Raw genomic sequence first — 20,807 nt, forward strand, 5'->3', positions numbered from 1 at the left:
ATATATCTGCCAAACTAAACGCATATCGGTATAGTATAATAGGGATGTTGATTGTTTTTAAAATAAATTATTACACAACCATGTATGAAATAAAGCACCAGAACAATAATTAAATAATTATGAAGCGTAGACTTAAGTTATTTTTAGCCACACTTTCTATTTTATAAAACTTATAGAACTATAAAATAAAGAGTAGGTTTTATAATGTTTCATATAAATTCCACAGCGGCAAATCGTTTTGACAGTTCGAAAAAAGAAACTGGTGTAATGGCTTGTGCTTAACGTTAATAAAATACCAATAAAATACAGTGATTTTAAGATTGTTTTTATTTTATTTTTTCCTATTTCTACTATAATATTTGATATTACCCGTATTCAGTTTTCAATAGTTCTGAACTTAATAACACAGGTATGCTAACAAAGAAAAAACCAAAAAGATTCTAAAACTTTGATCGGTCTCGAACCCGGTTTCTCGGGATCTTTAGTCCGCTTATGAAACCACACAGCTACGCAAACATTACGTGGGATGACGAAATTATTGTACAGTTTGTATGCTGCTATTAGGGGGGTCACGTCTCTCTGACGCTGACTGTACATATGCTAACACACCAAATACAGGCTTAAAGATCTCGCATCCAGTCCATAATTGTTAAAAAAAAAACCACACACAATACTATAGATGGTCAAGCAAATCTTGTCAGTAGAAAAAGGCGCGAAATTCAAATTTTCTATGAGACGATATCCCTTCGTGCCTACATTTTTCAAAATTGCCGCCTTTTTCTACTGAAAAGATTTGCTTGACGAAGTATACCAACACAAAAAAAAACAACGCTAGGGCTCGACACTTCCAGTACCTAATACTGTTTATCGATATCGATAAATGTGCGATACGTGCTGCTGTATTTACCTACTGTACTACTGTAACAGTACACTTTGAGAATCACGTGGATTAATAAAATAAAAGAACATTATATAAACAATTTTATTTTGCATGATAAAAATAACATAGTTTATTATTCAAGTAGGCATATTACAATATCCTGAATTCGCGCGCATTCTTTTTTATTCTGGTCCCGTTTTATTGAAGGCACTGGTTGGAGAATGATTTCCACAAATGAACTTGTTTCCATTCAGCTTTTGAATAGGTAAATAACTCAGCTTTGCCCATAATCGACATCTGAAATAAAGAGATTATCGATAAATTGGTCGTACACTATTCGTGTCATAGGTTACTTAGTTTTTTACTTAAAAAGACTTTATTCACAAAATATTTTCCTTTTAATCATGGATTGTACACGACTAAAACTAATTCAAACTAATTAAATTAGTAACTGTTAACGACTCGAGGTAAAAAATGAAAATATTGCATACAAACATCAGTTTACCGACCTGTTCGGATCAAGTGGAAATCTGGCCAAAAATACGTCAGTAGTTAGTCTTCTTACACACCCACTACAAACTTCACATTTCCTTAAAGATTTGGTCCCCATTTAAATAACAGCTAAAGTTATTTTACCAAAATAACAATAAAAAATAACCACGTATTTCCACGTTCACGACAATTCAAATGACGTTTGACGTTTTACTACCAATCATACCAACCTAAAGAAAGGTAAGTATAATACGTCTGTGTTAAAAGCAAGTATGGTATGTGCCACCAAAATGCAACAGCAGTCATTTTAATTCGATAAGATTATTTCTATGCCTCAATGTTGGTAACAAGTACGTTCTTAATTTATCAAAGTATGGGGTGTCGATGGGCTGGTCCCAACTGGTCCGAGATATCGTGTCCGTGAGCAGTGTCTGTCTATGTGTGCGTTGCTCAAGCGCGCTTTGTATGTAGATTGATTTCTGTAATATCTCTTTTGTGGTTCGGAGCTCAAGTGGATCCCCATACGTTTGTGACGCAATTCTCACATTCTTGCTCACCTGTCGCGACGTACGCGATCCTCAACAAAATAGCAGGTAAGTGTATGCCTTGGACAGTTTTAATTGTTTATACTGGCAGCACTGACAGAATGTTTTTAAAACGGTTAACGAATCTTTGACAGTAGGAGGAAGAAGAGATTTTTTCCCAACGGAACAATGTTCGCGTGGCGGGAAGTAAGTTGAATAGAAAGAAAGAAGACCTGCGGGTTTAAATCGGTGAGTGTTAGAAATATAATCTCATCTGTGATTGTATTAGAGAGATGAAGGGATAATTAAGAATGAAGAATGAGAATTAGAATAGAAACAGCCAAGAATAAGCCAAATGGTTGTGAGTGGACAGGGTCGGGCTATAAGGGGAGTTGTGGAGGCCCGCGGCGGAGAAAGAATCTCCGCCAAACAATCAGAATAGAATTTACGTTGTATCAGAATCTGAAATGAGTATAAATTTGGAAATCACTTCATCTCTCACTCTGTAGTATTATGTTGTATATTTTCAGATATATATCTTGTCGTTATGTCTCGTTAGAACTCAGGCATGGTTGATACTTTGGTTGTCAACCTTGCATATGTATAGACGTCACGACAAATTGGAGGAGATGCTGTGCGAGCATATTATTAGTAAGCGAAGCATGTACAGTAGAACTTATACCTTTTCGTTTGGCTCGGGAGGCTCCGAGGTAGAACGGAAAGGTGTTAGAACAGAACGGTGGAGACCAAGAAACTCACAGAACGGTGGAGACCTAGAAACTCACAGAATGGTGGAGACCTAGAAACTCACAGGACGGTGGAGACCTAGAAACTCATAGGACGGTGGAGACCTAGAAACTCACAGCACGGTGGAGACCTAGAAACTCATAGGACGGTGGAGACCTAGAAACTCATAGAAAGACTCAGAAGTTAGATGTACGTTTCACAGTTAGACATACATGAGGTACAGAGTCCATAGCCTAGGAATCCTAGTTTGGTCTCACATTAATAGAACGTATATATTTTTGTTGTCATTTAGAAGAACCCTATGCTAGGAATCCTAGCTCGGGCTCATTAATATAATATACAAAAGAAAACAATAAATACAAAAGGAAAATGTGTGTTTTATTTAATTGTGAATTTATTTGATGTATTTACCAGCTAATTATTGTATTTTGAAATGATGCGATATACGTAACGATGTATAAGTGTAAAGTAAAATGTCACAGGTGTTGGAGAGTGTGAAGTCGATATAAAAATCGATAAGAGTTGTAGGCGAAAAAACGCCTCATGTTCGTTAGGTTGGCAGCAGTGTGATGGTTTGTTCTTGTTACCATAAATTTATCCTAACAAGATCTAAGCGTTTCTTATTGGCCAATTTAGAAATTAAGGTTATGTTATTGGTTATTAAGGCCTATGATTACCAGATGACATATGGATTTGTAAATGGAAACGTACTTGTCAGCTTTGGCGCTCTTTTAATCTAAGGATAACTTCAGACGGATGTTTTGTATGAAAATGTTTGGTCTGAAGTCAGGGTATGAATGTTCGCAATCGTGATAAAAGTATAGAAAAAGAAAAAAGAAAAAACATGGCTTGGCTAAGATTGTTATTGTTTGCAAGCGTTATTTAGATTAGTGGTTATTGTATTGTAAGTAATCTTATCGTGAAAGCGTAATAAGTATAGTTAACCACGGAAGATACACTGGGCCATTATTGTGCTATAGGCATATTTGTGGATAATCAAAGGAAGCAAGGATATAAACGTAAGTTTTCTCTAAGTTTCTTATAAGAATCCAGTACCACGCTAGTTTGGCAAACGTTATACAAATGAAACAAGAATTACAATAGGCGTAGGATTGTAAGGTATTATTTACTTTCAGTACGTTCAAAATGGATGACGCCATGCTAGTTCGTCTGGAGCTCATCCATGAGCGGCTAGCCAACTTGTTGAAGCAAAGCGCCGCCATGGAAACTGTCACTGAAGATGATCTCAATAAGCAGATCCAAAAGGTTGAGGAGTGCAATTCCAAACTGACGGATGAAATTCATTTTTATTTGGAGAAAAGTAGTCGAACATCAAGCGAAAGTTTGAAAATGTTCACCCAGACGCAGTTTCAAGCAGAAGAATGGAAAGTAGAGATGAAAGGTCTTATAAAAGGTCACTCTTCGGTCACAAAGAGCACAGCCAAACTGCCGAAACTCACGTTACCAACTTTTAAAGGAGATACTCTTAGGTGGGCCGAATTTTGGGATAGATATAAGAGTAATGTACATGACAAGGACTTACCAGATTCTGAAAAGATGGCATATCTTCTCGGCTGCCTGGAAGGGGAGGCTCTTCAGACAGTGGAGGGCCTCGGTATAACAGCAAGGAATTATGACGTAACATTAGGAATTCTAAAAGAAAGATTTGGGAACCAGCAAAAGGTAATTGATGCGCACTACGATGCCATCAACAACCTTCAAAGAGCAGCGCATAATGCCACAGACTGTAGAACGAATTTCAACATAGTAGAGAGGCATTTGAGAATTCTCCAAAGCTTAGGGGAAGTCATAAATGGTAACCATTTAAGATCGGCTATATTGTCCAAATTCCCAGAGAAGGTAGTTTATGAGTTGCACCTATTAACATTGACAGACAACATAGATAACATACGAAGCGGTCTCCAAAAAATAATTACAGCAATGGAGATTGCGAAAGAAAGCGTTCCAAGTAGTAGTGAAAAAATCTCCACAGCTGCACTACATATTTCTGCCTACCAGCGGAAAGGGAGGCCGGATAGCAGGAGGATATCACACAAAAAAGGAACCCTTAAAAGAAAACTACCTGACACGGAAAAGACGTCGAAAAATAAGAAAGCTAAGATGGCTTGCATTTTTTGCCAAGGCGAGCACTACAATGCATCCTGCACAGTGGTTAAGGATATAAATGATAGGAAAAAGAAGCTCGGCAAAAGATGTTACACTTGCTTCAAGGAAGGGCATAGAGCAACAACATGCCACAATAGGAAGCCGTGCTACTTCTGCAAAGGAAGTCATAATCAAGCTTTATGTCCACAAAAGCCAGGTAGGAGTAATAATAATATAGAATTATCTATGGCATCTGTGTCATCATCTAAAAATAATGACATCAATATTAAACATAATAATTGTTCTTACCCACAGACGGCAATAGTGGAGGTGGGGCAGAAGAACTCAAAAAAGACTAAGACACGAAGACTGATTCTTGACAATGGCAGTGGTCGCAGCTATATTACCAGGAAGCTTGCACAAGAACTTGACTTAGCAGCAGATCAGGAAGATGAATTGATGGTATTTGTCTTCGGTGCTGACGACCCCGTTAACATTTCCAGCCCATCCGCTGACATCCAAATCAGAACAAGAAGAGGTATCAGAAGAGATATTCGAGTAAACATTGTGCGCCGTATAGCGAATTATCTTGGTCCTCCCATGAGTATGGATGGAATTCATGGAGTAGATGTTATAGCTGATGACGGGTCTGCTAGTGAAGAACCACAACTTTTGATAGGTGGTGACTATTGTTATTCATTTTACAGAAAAGAAATGATATTGCTGAAGGATCACTTATATTTAATTAACACAGATTTTGGCTGGACAATTGCCGGCAAGGTCCTACAAGAAGAGAATAACAATACACTATCTGTCATCATGTACTGCCAATGCCAAGATTCAGTAATACCCTATTTTGTAACACCAGACTTGCCACTCCGGGAACCAGACATCAGGTTTCTTTGGGCCTTAGAAAGTATTGGGATTGTAGACTCTCTTAAAATAACTAGAGAGGAAGAAGCAATCAAACATTTTAACGAAACGGTCAAATATGAGGATAAGAGATATCAGGTGAAGTGGCCCTGGATAATATACCCACCTGACTTGCCCACTAATTATGGTCTTGCTTATGGGAGACTGTCGAGCTTAATTAGAAGATTAGAACAAGATGCCATGGAAGAGTATGAAAGCATTCTGAAAGAACAACTGGCCGCAGGGGTTATAGAAGTTATAGATCCTTCGGAAATTGATTCTAAGACACATCCTGTTCACTATCTTGCCCATCATATTATCCTTCCGAAGGGAAAGAAAGGGCGTGTGGTGTACGATGGTTCAGCTAAACTTAAGAATAGTAAGAGCCTCAATGAATGCATGTACAGAGGACCTTCGATGCTTGAAGACTTGACCGCTCTCCTTTTGAGATTCAGAGTCAACAAAATTGGAATAACAGCAGATGTTGAAAAAGCCTTTCTTCAAGTAGGGTTACAACAGGAGGATAGAGACGTGACCAGGTTTTTATGGCTTAAGGACCCCAAACAAGGAGTGACTGAGAAGAACCTTCTCCATCTGCGCTTCTGTCGTGTCCCGTTTGGGGTAATATCTAGCCCATTTTTGTTGACGGCTACGATTCGACATCATTTGTCAAAGGGGGACCAGAACCTTATGTCGAAAATAGCAGAAAGAACCTACGTGGACAACCTAGTCACTGGAACAGACACGTTAGAGGAAGCTCGTGATCTTGTAAACAAGGCTAGGGCGACGTTCACAGAATTGTCGATGAATATAAGAGAATGGACATCCAACAACAAACTATTGTTGAAAAGTATACCAAAACAGTTTCGATCAAAAGACACTGAATCAACAAAGGTATTAGGACTCAACTGGCACATGGGAAAGGATACACTGAAGCTAAGGGTAGGTGATGTGCTCTCAGACACAAAGCAAGACAAAACAACTACAACAAAACGAGGAATATTGCGAACTCTTGCTTCATTATATGATCCTTGCGGATTAGCGGCACCCTTAATTTTGCCTGCGAAGCTCCTCCTTCAAGAATTATGGAAAAGGAAAGAAAAATGGGATTCTCAATTGCCAGAGGACTTAGAGGAAGAATGGCAGAAGGCAGTAAGTGCTATAAAGACTGCGGCTGAAATAGAAATTCCTAGACATGTTGGCCTGTCACCAAATGAAGACACAGAATGTGAACTTCATTGCTTCACTGACGCATCTAAAAGAGCCTACTCAGCTGTAGTATATCTGAGGTTAGTAAATGAGAAAGAAAAGAGCACTAAAGTGATGTTCATCATGGCTAAATCTCGGGTTACCCCGATAAACCACACAGAAGACCTCAAAATACCAAAATTAGAATTACTTGGATTTGTCATCGGAAAGCGACTCTTAACTTATGTAAAGAGCACCCTTAGAATAGAGTTGAAACGACTATGCCTTTGGTCCGACAGTGAGATAGTTTTATACTGGATGAAATCAGAAAAGTTATTGCCGCCATTCGTCTGCAGAAGAATAAACGAAATTAAACAAAATAAAGATATAGAGCCTAGATATGTCAATACAGAATTGAACCCTGCAGATCTAGCAACACGACCGGAACTTTGGCACACGAAGAAGGAATTGTGGTTCAATGGACCTCAATTTCTTTCGCTGAGTGAGGAGGGCTGGCCGAAGTTGCAAGAACACAGCCAGTCAGCTCTTTTCGCAGGAACCGATTCGACAACGGATACCATGGAGATGGACCTATCATCTCAAGCAGAAGAATCAATCGGAGGAACCATAGAACAGGAAAATACGGAAGGAATGACAATAGATATAGAGAATATAGAAGACAATGGCCAGATGCAGGTTTCGGCTACCGGGGTTGATACAAATTGCACAGAGATAAAGAATTTACAAAAATTATACTTTCCACAAGAGGCAGCAGGAAAGAAAACAAGCCTATCAAGGAATTTAGGACTATTTGTGGATATGGATGGATTATTAAGATGTAAAGGTCGGCTTATGAACACAATGTGTTCATATGACACCAAATATCCGATACTGATACCTAAGAACTCAGAATTTACAGACAGACTGATCCTGGAGACTCATCAGAAGTACTACCATGTGGGAGCCCCACATACACTAAGCATTATTCGCCAGAAATACTGGATTCCTCAAGGAAGAGCTAAGGTCCAGCGAATAATTAGAAAATGCCAGCAGTGTATTAAACACGGAGGTGGTCCCTACAAACTTCCGCCCACACCAGCACTGCCAGCAGAACGTGCTAATTATAGTGCTCCTTTCACATATACCGGAATCGACTATTTCGGGCCAATCTTTGTCACGGAGGACGGACACATGAGAAAAAGATGGATTTGTCTGTATACATGTCTGGCTGTACGCGCAATTCACATGGAAGTAGTTAAGGATTTAACTGCAGAGGAATGTTTACTTGCAATGAGAAGATTCATATCTACACGAGGAAAACCAGAACTCATAGTCTCGGACAATGCATTACAGTTTAAATTAACTGCAGAATTATTGGCGAACACATACTTCGTGGACAATAAGATAAGGTGGAAATTTATCCCTCAGCTCAGTCCATGGCATGGAGGGTTTTACGAAAGGCTGGTCGGCGTTGTGAAGAATTGCATGAAGAGAACCTTAGAGAAGAGAGTTCTAAATGACTCACAGCTAGGTACAGTTGTGAAAGAAATCGAAGCTGTGGCGAACTCACGTCCACTTACTTGTGTTGGGTCTGATATAGAATATGTTTTAGGGCCGGCAGACTTTCTAACCTACGGGAAATGTATAGCGATTGAACCTTCTATACAAAATCCGCATCCAGGTGGTACAGTCACAAAAGAAAATCTAATTGAAGGATGGAAGAAGGGTAGAGTGATCCTAGAAGAATTTAAAAGAATGTTTCTGGGACAATACCTTTGCAGTCTACGTGAAAGGTACCAACATTCACACAAGGAACCCCGAGTTAAAACTAACCAAAGCCCTCATATTGGTGACATAGTCCAGATTAAAGGTGACTCTAAAAATAGAGAGAACTGGAAGGTGGGAAAGATCATCAGTTTAGAACGAGGTGCCGACGGAGAGTGCAGAGTTGCAAAGGTCAATGTTGAAGGAAAGGAATTTATAAGGTCGATAGGTCACTTATATCCACTAGAGGTGGAAGAAGATACACTAGAAGATCCAAGAACCGAAGAAAGAATCCTAGAAAATCCAGATGTAAGGGAGACAGAGGAATCTTCACTACAGGAAATCCCAGAGATATCTGAAAGAGAAACCAGATGTCCTGAAAGGGAATCAACAGAACAGATGCCACAAGAAATTGCAGTAGAGGATGATGTTAGATTGGAAACCAATGGTTCAGACGAAATGCTCACTCCCGTAGAACGTGTGCAGAGAAATGGCAGTGTTGAGCGTGCTAACGTGGTGACTGAAGGTGACGAAGAGGTAGAGAGAGTAGAAACTGTGTCAAATGCGAATGAAGAAAGAATTAGGAGAGCAGCTGCTGTCCGGGCGAGAGAAAGGATTGCCCAATGGACTAGCCAGCTGATAGCCCTGCTATAGAAACTCGCGCCGCTGGGGAATGTCGCGACGTACGCGATCCTCAACAAAATAGCAGGTAAGTGTATGCCTTGGACAGTTTTAATTGTTTATACTGGCAGCACTGACAGAATGTTTTTAAAACGGTTAACGAATCTTTGACAGTAGGAGGAAGAAGAGATTTTTTCCCAACGGAACAATGTTCGCGTGGCGGGAAGTAAGTTGAATAGAAAGAAAGAAGACCTGCGGGTTTAAATCGGTGAGTGTTAGAAATATAGTCTCATCTGTGATTGTATTAGAGAGATGAAGGGATAATTAAGAATGAAGAATGACAATTAGAATAGAAACAGCCAAGAATAAGCCAAATGGTTGTGAGTGGACAGGGTCGGGCTATAAGGGGAGTTGTGGAGGCCCGCGGCGGAGAAAGAATCTCCGCCAAACAATCAGAATAGAATTTACGTTGTATCAGAATCTGAAATGAGTATAAATTTGGAAATCACTTCATCTCTCACTCTGTAGTATTATGTTGTATATTTTCAGATATATATCTTGTCGTTATGTCTCGTTAGAACTCAGGCATGGTTGATACTTTGGTTGTCAACCTTGCATATGTATAGACGTCACGACATCACCTGTACGGTTTGAAATGACAAATTTACTTAATTTGATTTGAAACTAGCTTTTGCCCGAGACTCCGTCAGCGTGAAATTTTTAATTTAGGCAGGTAGCTATTACTATTACCTATTTTATTTAATCTGCGTTGTTGATTCCCCATACAAACTTCAACCCCCCTTGTCACCCCCTTAAAGGGTGATTTCTTGAATGAAAACTACCCTAAATAAGAAAATAATTGTTATTGTAACTTACCTTAGATACTACTATGATGCTACTTATGTTGCCTATACTACTTATATTCTTATAAAGTTACAAAAAAATATGTTACCTATTAGTTGCTAAGATATCATATATTTCTTGTTGTATCCAGTATCAGATTAAGTGAACTAAGTTTCGTAATTATATTTAAAGTAGTTCAGTAAGCTACCATATATTGTAGGAGCGTATGGCTAGTAATAAAGATTGAGGTGTTGCATATGTAGGGTAACTTAATAATAACCCATATGTGGGTAGCTAGCTAGGTATCCATTGTCGCAGAATAAATGGTGCGCGTTCAATAGGTACGACTTTTATTAATAATCTTGTAATGCTTCCTTTTTGCTTCCTATTTTTTCCTTCTGCTCTTTATCATGAAAAGCAAACTCCTTTTGGGCGGTGGTAGTTGTGGGCTTCTCTGGACAAATCCCTAAGTACATTATATGAATCATCCGGTATATCCCATCCCAAAATTTGGTCTGATGTCGCCTGCTGTATTCCACGAAGTCCTTGCTTCTATTGTAGAGTCTGTTCATGACGATGCTGGTTGCCGTTGCGGGAGGACGCCAGAAGTTGTACCAGGGCTGGATACAAAAAAAAATACAATAATGTTCTTTGACGTGCATTGAGGTTAATTCGAAAGTGTCTTTATGTTAAAAAGGCAAATGAATGAATGAAAATGAATGAAAACATTTATTTTCAGGCAACTATTGGCCCATAGATAAATACCTTAAAACTAGCATACATATTATCACAAAATATATCTCAAAACTAAAAACTCAATTATGGCTGCGATGCAGTTCGCAACCCCGCAGTGTCAGGGAGCCGGCCGCGGAAACGCCGGAACTTGACACCCTTCGGCCAAAACTCCTCCTTGGTGAAGGTCGCTAGATGTTCAGTCAGTCAGTCAAATAACAATGAAACCAGAAGCACTTTATACTTTACACAGCTCCTGCAATGCTTGCCAAGGCATCTTGTTACCTACTGTTGCTAAAGTTGAAAGTGCTCCTAGTTTAGTAGATATCTGCCATTATCAAAATTACCCCTTTCGAAGTTAACCCAATGCACCACTTTACAAATTTTTACAAATCTAAATGAAGGGTAAAGAAAGGACGCCTAGCGTGTGGAATTTCGTACATTAATAATTAGAGTTTAAACTTCTATGAAATTATGACGTATTATACAGGGTGATTCATGAGACGTGAGCAGGACTAATCCTGCACACTCAGTAACTGATAATTGACCGATCACCGTCGTATTTAATAGGTGAAACAACCACACTTTTTCCTATTTACAACTTTTTGGTGAGGGCAAATTTAATCTCTACGATCATGGTCACCCTACAAAACTTAATTAATAAACATAAAACCTCTTTAAGAAAATAAACTGTCAAACTTGAGTGAGATACGAGTTTTCAAAAGTAACCAGACCATGATGAAAATGGTGACAATCAATTTGACACAGAATATTCGTAGTTTAGTATTCTAATTTTAGGGTGACCATGCATGTCGTAAATAAATCAGTAACTTTTTTTTCAACACGACTAGAAAATTAACGTTAACCTCACTAATACTGATACGAAACAGTTGCTTATAATTTACGAAATGCGCAGTGTTAGTCCTGCTCACGTCTCCAGAATCATCCTTTATATCACTTGCACTGCGTGTGCTATCAAAATCGTTGCAGCCCCAGCTCAATCACGTGGCCTACCGTGTGAAACACGACAATCGAAACTTCGGTTTCTGCCTCTCTATCACTCTTGCCTATTCGATTGATAGAGACAGATAACAAAATTTCGATTTTCGCGTTTCGCGGTAGGCCACCTGTAAACAAACCGCCTTGATGCATCAATGTCATAGTGGCCTAGTATGTATAAGTTACTCTAGATATAGTTTAGTATGTGCACTAGTGCTGCACTCTGGCGGCAGAACATTGCAGTAATACTCCCTATAGAGAAGAATTTTTTTTTTAATATTAAGCCATACAAAAGAGACTTGAAGAAATTGACAACGCAAGAGGTATGTATAGGTACTTACTTAGTTAAAGTAAAAAGAAAAATTAATGTTTATTACTTAGATATTAATATAATTTTCACCACACCACGTCGTAAAGGCTCTCTTGTTTGTTTAAAAACTGATGAGAAAGTTGCATTTTATCCACATGTGTGGTAAAGTAATTAGATGCAAATTTTGAGGTGTTTTCTTAATGTTGGCTGGTAAAATTGTCTTTGAAATGACTTGATGATTTTGAATGATAAATATTTAATAAAGTTCATTTGGATTTGATTTTGTTTGATATTTTCCTCGCGTTGGTGTGGTGTGGTGAAAAATTTTGTTTTTCACTCGGTGGCAAAATTTGTTTAATCCTCGTACCTTGAAACCCTCTCAACGCTCAATATTTTAGAATCTTTGTATCAATATTTTTTGCCAGGGAGGTTTTGAAATCATACTATGCAATTTTTACAAAAAAATTACACTCCCATAAGTAGAAAATGGACCAGCCAAAATATGTGAAACAGCCAAATTTGTTTTTCGGGATTTCGGGGTTGGTCCTATAGTAGAAGTTGCTCTGTACCCATAATCCCACAACCTCCCTGGCCTGGCAGGTTATTTTTTAGCCACCGTATATACATACTTTGTTCTTCGGCATTAGCCACCATGGGAATACGCCGTTAGAGACCTGCAATAAAAGATATTTATTACTAATAATAAACAGGTACCGTGAAAGTCACGTTTCATCTCCCACTACTTTTATGCGACAATAACTTTTTTACATAAATATTTGGGACTACCTGCCATGCTAAAAGTTTTACAAACAGATGTAGTGCATTAATTGTTTTCCATCGTATTTTTTCGGAAACGTTCGTATTTGTCATGCTCAGTACTTTATGTCAAGGATCAGATACGGGTATTTTTTGTGTGGGAACGAAAACGGTATTTTTCCTTTTTTTGCTTTCCCACCCTCCTGTTGGCGATTTTACGTTACAGTATATATGACCCTTTAAATCTTCGACATAGTCACGTATGGTACTAATTACCGCACTAGGGCGGTAAAGTAGCGCCATATGTTCTGTTATAGTACATTACGATACAAGTGCGAAAAGTAGGAAATTCGCAACGAGTGGCGATAAATTAAAACACGACCGAACGGAGTGTTTTATATTAACACGAGTTGCAAATTGCCTATTTGCACATGTATCGTACAAAGTTTTACAGTAGGTACAGTCACCTGCAATAATATGTTACACTTCGAAGGCCGCAAAAATATGTGACACGCTCTTATAGCTCTACAAATAAGATAGTGTCCGATATTTTTGCGGCCTTCGTTGTGTAACATATTATTGCAGGTGACTGTACATATGGCTCTTTAACATTTCGACATAGTTGCGTAATGTGCTAATTATCGCACGGGTACGATAAAGTGGTCCCATATGTATTGTCTACTGTAAAATAAAATAAAAACTTACGTTTAGTAGTAATGCAATCATCAGCATAATAATAAATAATTTCATATTTTATAATTATATTTATTTCTATGACAGTAGGTAATGTAGTCTGAACACAGTTCAACTACACAAGCTCTATCACACGAATGAAGATTAAATCGTCAGCCTTTGCTATTTATTTGAAAATTGAAACAAAACAATTATTGTTACATTGTACCTGAAATGTAATCTGTTTTCTAATAGCAGGATGGTTTTTGTTTTGGAATACAATAGGTTAATACTAATATTCGTCGATTGTTAGAGAAAATGCGTGATAAATGTTTGTAAACAACTTCCACCCGAATAAATAAGTATGCGCTAAACTCAATAAACCGGACAAGTGCGAGTCGGACTCGCCCACAGAGGGTTCCGTACTTTTTAGTATTTCTTGTTATAGAGCGGCAGCAGAAATACATCATCTGTAAATTTTCAACTATCTAGCTGATAGCTAGCCGGTTCATGAGATACAGCCTGGTGCCAGCCAGACAGACGGACGGAAGAACAGACAGACAGACGGACAGAGGAGTCTTATTAAATAATAGGGTCCCGTTTTTACCCTTAGAATACGGAAACCTACACAGCGCCTTTCGAAATAAAAAAAAAAATATTGAAATTATCGCCGACTTACATCTGAAATTTCCATAGAATGATCCTTCCGGCCGAAGGAATAGAATAGAAGGAATTTCCATAGAATAGAATGGAAAAGAAATACTTTATTGGCTAAACATGTACAAAAGATAACATTTTTACAAGAACATTGTCCTAACAGTTACATGCTATGAATGGTATGGTATGAACATTAGTATGAAAAATGTGGTTATGAAGAACATAAGTTATTATTTTATTGTGTTTTTGTTTGTGTAGAATTTTTTTGTGATGTTTATTATGCTGTCGATATAATATCGATATAATGCTGTCGATATAGGCGACCAACAGTCCCAGGGAGGTGTGGGGTTCATCGTCCACAAGTCTCTCGTGAACAACGTAGTGAAGATCGAGAGTGTGTCGGCTAGGGTGGCGTACCTTATACGCAGAGTATCCAAGAGGTACTCGTTGAAGGTCATACAGGTGTATGCGCCGACTTCGACACACTCCGACGACGAGGTGGAGGCTATGTATGAGGATATTTCGAAAGCCGTGCATAGCTTCAAAACAATCAAAACCTACTTCACCGTTGTCATGGGGGACTTCAACGCGAAACTGGGTAAGAGAGATGGTGAAGAGCTGAGAGTGGGGCAATTTGGAGTTGGAATTCGGAACCATCGGGGCCACCTACTGCAACTCCAAAACCGTTTCGATTGCCTAGGCGGCGATGTGGACGAATTCAACGACGGCTTTGTGGAAGCTGTCCATAGCACTGGGTCTAAGTTCTTTAAGGCCCAGCAGACAAAAAGAACCAAAAGGCTTTCTGACTCAGCTCGGGGACTCTTGGAGGAAAGGAGAAGAATGGTTCTACAATCTTCAGCCGATGCGACATTATATCGGCAGCTCAATAGACGGATCTCTAAGTCCCATACCCGTGATCTGCGACAATTTAATACAAGTCGTATTGAAGAGGCTATCGAGCGGAATAAGGGCTCTAAAGTTTTCGCACGAGATCTGTCTATTGGGTAGAGCCAGCTCGCCAAATTAAAAACTGAGGATGGTAGAATCGTTTCATCCCGACCCGAGCTCCTGGGTGAGATTGAGAGCTTTTATGGACAGCTATACACATCGACTAAAAGCCCCGAAGTTGGTCTGGCGGAAGACTCTAGAGCTAGACTGACCCGACATTATACCGAAGACATCCCCTACATCAGCCTGTACGAGATTAGAATGGCTCTCAAACAGCTCAAAAACAACAAGGCAGGTGAAGACGGAATCATATCCGAACTTCTGAAGGCGGGTGGTAAACCGGTCCTTATGGCCCTTCAGACTGTTCGACTCCATCTTACTCGAAAGGAGAACGCCTAAGGCATGGAACAGAAATGTGGTGGTGTTGTTCTTCAAAAAGGGTGCACCGAAGCCAGGCAACTGTTTGTAATGCAAAAAAAGTATATACGCGTCCTTACAGTTGTGCATCTTCCAACTAGTTGTAACCCATATTTTATTTATTGAGTATGGTTTATTGAAATTGCCCTGTATTTATATACTGCACTCTGCTCTCTTTGTTCGTGAAAATCCCCACTTATTTGAAGTAAAGCAAGATAAGCAGAGAACTAGAGAGCAGTACCGAAATAAACTATTGGCACCAAAATGTAATCTAGAAATGTATACAAATAGCCCACACTACAACTGTATAGTAATTACTAATTAAATTCCGAATTTCATTAAACAAGAACCTCGATATGCAGTATTTAAAAAGGTGTATTTAGAGTATAATTTGACTTTGAAAATTATTAGATTTTTTTTGTTTTGATTGTATGAAATTATATTTATTTTAACTTAATTGTAACAACCACGGCAGACTACCCACATCATAAGTAATAATTTCTGATTTATAGTAACAGCACCAGTCATGGGACATTTAAGAGGAAATTTGGAGTATTTATGATATTTCCCTTATACATGTAAATGGTCTACCGCTTAGCGTGTTAAAAGATGAAAGTCCTATCCGTCTTTCATATTTTAGGCGTGTTGTATCAAAGATACTGCAATTAGTTTCCACATATTTAACAAATTAAAACTATGCTTTTTTTCTCCAGTCATGGACACCAAAGCTCCAGTAATGGGCCCCCGGTAATGGACGTGGATCCAGTAATGGGCCCCCTATAATGGACATTGCTCTATCAGTATAAAATATTGAAATGGGGAATAAGTTACGGCAAAAAAATCAATTTTTGGTATAAGCTGAATGTATTTTTCTTTCCACAGCCAATTATTATTGTATTAGATCCATCGAGACAATTCTAATATACCCAAACACAATTAGTTAGGGTTTATTGCGATAAAGTTCCCATGGCCACCTCCTGTCTCCATCATCAGATCAGGTCCATGTTATCGTAATATTGCATTATCATCCGATTTGCATACTTAATTACGTACTTACACAAAATTTCAACTGAATCGGAAATCGAAAAGTGGCTCAAATTCAGCTACCAAGATTGGACCCACACGAACTTATAGGGCAAGTTAAATAAAAGTTTGGAAAAACGATATTAATTTATCTGAAGTCCGAGAATACCTCCTGATTGACATATTTCGTAACTACATTTGGACGTAGTTACAGGTAAAAGATCCAATCCACAAAAAGTTGATCGAAAGTTATGGCAGTTTAAAGTTTGAATCGGTATTCCTCTATACTGGTAGATATTTTTTATACTATGTGTAGGGATGAAAAACGAGCCAAATCGCCTTTTATATATTTATACACACATTGTTCAGTTTCATGCAACATTTGTCGAGATATTTGACCAAATATAGGGTTGGATCCTTTTCGTAAAAGTACACTTTTCATGGACACTCGTTTTTTTTTAATTATGCAATAAGGATCCATTTCAATAAAATTGGATTTAAATCATAAATATATTACTATTTAAAACAAATGAATTAATTATTATGTATTATTTAACCATAAAAAATTAAATTAGTTTTGCTAAACAGTATTAAACCTACTAATGATCACAAAATTTCTTAAATTTCTTAAAAATGACCTGTTACCGTTTTAAATTTAGATTTCAAAATTAAAAAAAAGACATAATTCCTGTCTCACGATTAAATTTGTCAATGCGCAGCAACACTATGACACGAACAATGTTGCAAGTTACCAAAAAGAGAACAAATTACCAAAGTTTGTGACTTTTGTAGCCATTTCCGTCAGTAGCAATAAGCGGCAAATTTAAAAAACGTAGGCACGGGGCGTTATCGTCCCCTAGAAAATTTGAATTTCGCGCTTTTTTTTACTGAGAAAGTTGTTCGAAATACTTTGTATAACTTGCTAAAAACTTAGGAGACGAATTCAAAATATATTTAATTATTTTTGCGTGTTTTATTATTATTTATATATGATCAAAATCCTATTTTATTATTTTAGTGATAATTTAACAGTTATAGCTGGTCAAACAAATCTTGTCAGTAGAAAAAGGCGCGAAATTTAAATTTTCTATGGGACGATAACCCTTCGCGCCTACATTTTTTTTAATTGGCGCTTTTATACTGACAAGATTTGCTTGACCAACTATAATACCGCGTTGGGTCGTTTTTATGTTTACCGTTAGATAAAAATTGTAAGTAGTGTCAATAAAAAAAATGGTTTGGGTTGTTGCACATTTTGACAATTATTGCATATTGGTTCAATAAGCCAATACTTACAGTAAAAAATTAGCAGTGAGGACTTGATCATAATAGTTAAAAATAACGCCATTAGAATTTAGAAAGGAATCTTAAAAATATAGCTGGTCAAGCAAATCTTATCAGTAGAAAAATCCGGCAAATAAAAAAATGTGATGTCAGACCGTGAAAAGTCTGCAGTGCTTTTGATAGCCCACACGCAGTGCAAGTGTCATTTTAAACGTCAAACTTCTATGAAATTAAATTTATGACGTATAAATAACACTTACACTGCGTGGGCTATCAAATCCGCTGCAGACTTTTCTTGGTACAACCTATAGATGCGAAGGGTAATCGTCTCATAGAAAATTTGAAATTCGCGTCTTTTTCTACTGACAAGATTTGCTTGATCAAGTATACCTACATGGATTGGCTTAAAGGGCTCGTATCCAGGCCATAATTGTTAAAAAAAATACCTACATGGATCGTTTGTGCTGATTATTATCACACCAAAGTAGAATTTACAACAGCTCTTAACAAAGTGGTCCAAGTGAGATGAATTCTTTTTGCTGTTTATCTGAAGGATTTTAGTTTAGTAAATTTTGTTTCTCAAAAGGATCTAAATGAATTGGATCATTTTCGTTAATAATATTAAGGATAAAAAGTGTGAATTACATTTTCTTAAAAATGATCCAAGCAGGTTGGGTTTCTTTCGATAAAATAAATGTGAAGCAGTTCCGTAATTGATCGAATATAACTAAAGGTTCCAAGAGAAATGGATACTTATAAGCGAATATATATTTTAACCCGTCCTACATGTGGGATGGTATCCCATGTTGATTAAAATATGAAAACGCAGTGTAAACTGGGCCTCTTTTTGCTGAATGAAAATAGACGCCATAAAGACCTCTCTGGTATACTTAACTCATGTTTTGGTAATTATGTGGATTGGATCTTTTACCTGAAACTACGTCCATTTTACTTCTGTATTGTTTAAACATGAAATTATGGCATGGCAAGCATCATTCTGTCAATTGTCCTATCATAGGAGGTACGCAGTTTTACAGCTCCTATAATGGGATTGGGCCAAATACCACTGTTATTTTACATCTGTGGAGTCACAACATAATGTGTTGTATACCTTATCTCATGGTAAATGCAATTAACAAAACACATTCTAGTTTTCATCAAGTATTAATTAATTAAAATTTTATAAATTAACTCACCTCTCTAAGCGAAGTTGTTAAGAATTCGTAGTGGTATTTTTTTTCAGTGACACGACAACTTTTGGGTTGACGCCAATTTCTTAAGAAACAACCAAATTTAATGAAACTTCAAACTGAAACAGCTCTAGGACTCTTATGTATGATAATATACAGCCGGTGTTTATAAACTAGTTTTAGATACATATTTTAGAGGAATTATGTTTTTTTGTCCCATTACTGGTTCCACGTCCATTATAGGGTATACTACTATATTTCATTTTTATTAAATTTTGTGGGTACTGCAACATTGCCAGAATCAGGTATAAAACGCGGCCCTCCTACCCGGAGCAGTCAGTCGTCACCGTCGATTGAAACTGTAAACACCTCAAGTGAAGTTGAAGTTAGAATAAATCGTATTATTCGAAGTGAGAATAAACTCAAGCGCTATATTATAAAGTTGTTTTTGTGTTTATCCCTGTGGAGGTTTCATAATTGACTCGAATTTAATTGATTTTATTATTTTTATTAGCATTATTTGTAATTTAATCCAATTTATTTTATTTTGTTTTGTTTTAATTTAAATTATTAGTCTTAATTAAATCGAATTTGTCTTAGTCTTAATTAAAGCTAATTTAATTAGTTTTAAGCATATTAGTTTTAAGTACCTATGGTGTGTGCCCTAGCAGGACGTCATGGACTGACTTGATTTAATTATTTGCACCAGTTTAATTTTATGTACATGATTATACAATGAATAAATGAAATGAAATTAAAAGGTAATACAGAAGTGAAGAGTATAACCTGCCTCTCTGTTTAGCGTTTGTGGACGTAAGTAATCTTGGCTGAGACTACGGAGGATTTGAGTATGATGCTCGACGACCTCAGTAAAGCTTCCGAGCGAGTTGGTCTGAGGATGAACATGGACAAGACGAAGATCATGTCAAATGCCCGTGTAGGACCAACTCCTGTTACAATCGGAGACTTTACACTTGAAGTTGTAGACGATTATATATATCTAGGACAGACTGTCCAGTTAGGTAGGTCCAACTTCGAGAAAGAGGTTAATCGACGAATCCGACTCGGTTGGGCAGCGTTTGGGAAGCTACGGCACATCTTTTTGTCAAATATTCCGCAATGTCTCAAGACAAAAGTCTTCGACCGGTGTGTGTTGCCAGTGATGACATATGGAACTGAAACGTAGCCGCTTACCGTGTGCCTAATAAGAAGGCTCAAAGTCACCCAAAGGGCAATGGAGAGGGCTATGCTTGGGGTGTCTCTGCGTGATTGCATCAGAAATGAGGCCATCCGCAGCAGAACCAAAGTAACCGATGTAGCCCTCCGAATCGCTAAACTTAAGTGGCAGTGGGCGGGGCACATTGCCCGTAGAACCGATGGCCGATAAAAAGTTATACTTTGATCTTATTCGGAAGTTCATTGTTACTTCTACGGAGAGTGAACAGGATCATTTTAAATCCCATCAATACCTAACCTAACCTAACCTACTTTAAGATCTCACATTTTTTTAAATAACAGCAATTGTTCTAGGTATCCAATAAAGCAAAGAAATAGAGTTTAATACTTGTTTATAATGTTATTTTGTTCCTATAAATAGATATTTGGATTTTGCATAGAACTTGGCACTCATTTAGATCTCCATTCTTTTTGCGGCGAACCCCACAGCCAAGCATAATTTTTGTATTGAACTTGGCTCTCCTTTTTTACATTTATGTTTTTGATGGGATATCAATACTTTTTGT

At 37.7% G+C, this 20,807-nt stretch overlaps 1 protein-coding gene and 1 pseudogene across 2 annotated transcripts; both read left to right on the forward strand.

Moving 5' to 3' along the window:
• Positions 1-1,952: 1,952 nt before the first annotated feature.
• LOC134669403 (uncharacterized) lies at positions 1,953-9,846 on the forward strand. 2 transcript variants are annotated; one of them, XM_063526929.1, is made up of 2 exons: positions 1,953-3,662; positions 3,780-9,846. In XM_063526929.1, the coding sequence occupies exon 2, from the start codon at positions 3,790-3,792 to the stop codon at positions 9,265-9,267; it is 5,478 nt and encodes a 1,825-aa protein (XP_063382999.1). In that variant the 5' UTR covers positions 1,953-3,662; positions 3,780-3,789; the 3' UTR covers positions 9,268-9,846. The 2 variants fall into 2 exon arrangements, with proteins under 2 accessions (XP_063382999.1, XP_063383000.1); XM_063526930.1 differs by lacking the exon at positions 1,953-3,662 and having other exon boundaries at positions 4,702-4,966; positions 5,065-9,842.
• A 2,924-nt stretch (positions 9,847-12,770) lies between these two features.
• LOC134669322 (uncharacterized) lies at positions 12,771-20,452 on the forward strand (annotated as a pseudogene).
• The last annotated feature ends 355 nt before the right edge of the window (positions 20,453-20,807 follow it).

This window comes from Cydia fagiglandana, chromosome 12 (assembly GCF_963556715.1).
Source record: "Cydia fagiglandana chromosome 12, ilCydFagi1.1, whole genome shotgun sequence".
NCBI classification, from domain to species: domain Eukaryota; kingdom Metazoa; phylum Arthropoda; class Insecta; order Lepidoptera; family Tortricidae; genus Cydia; species Cydia fagiglandana.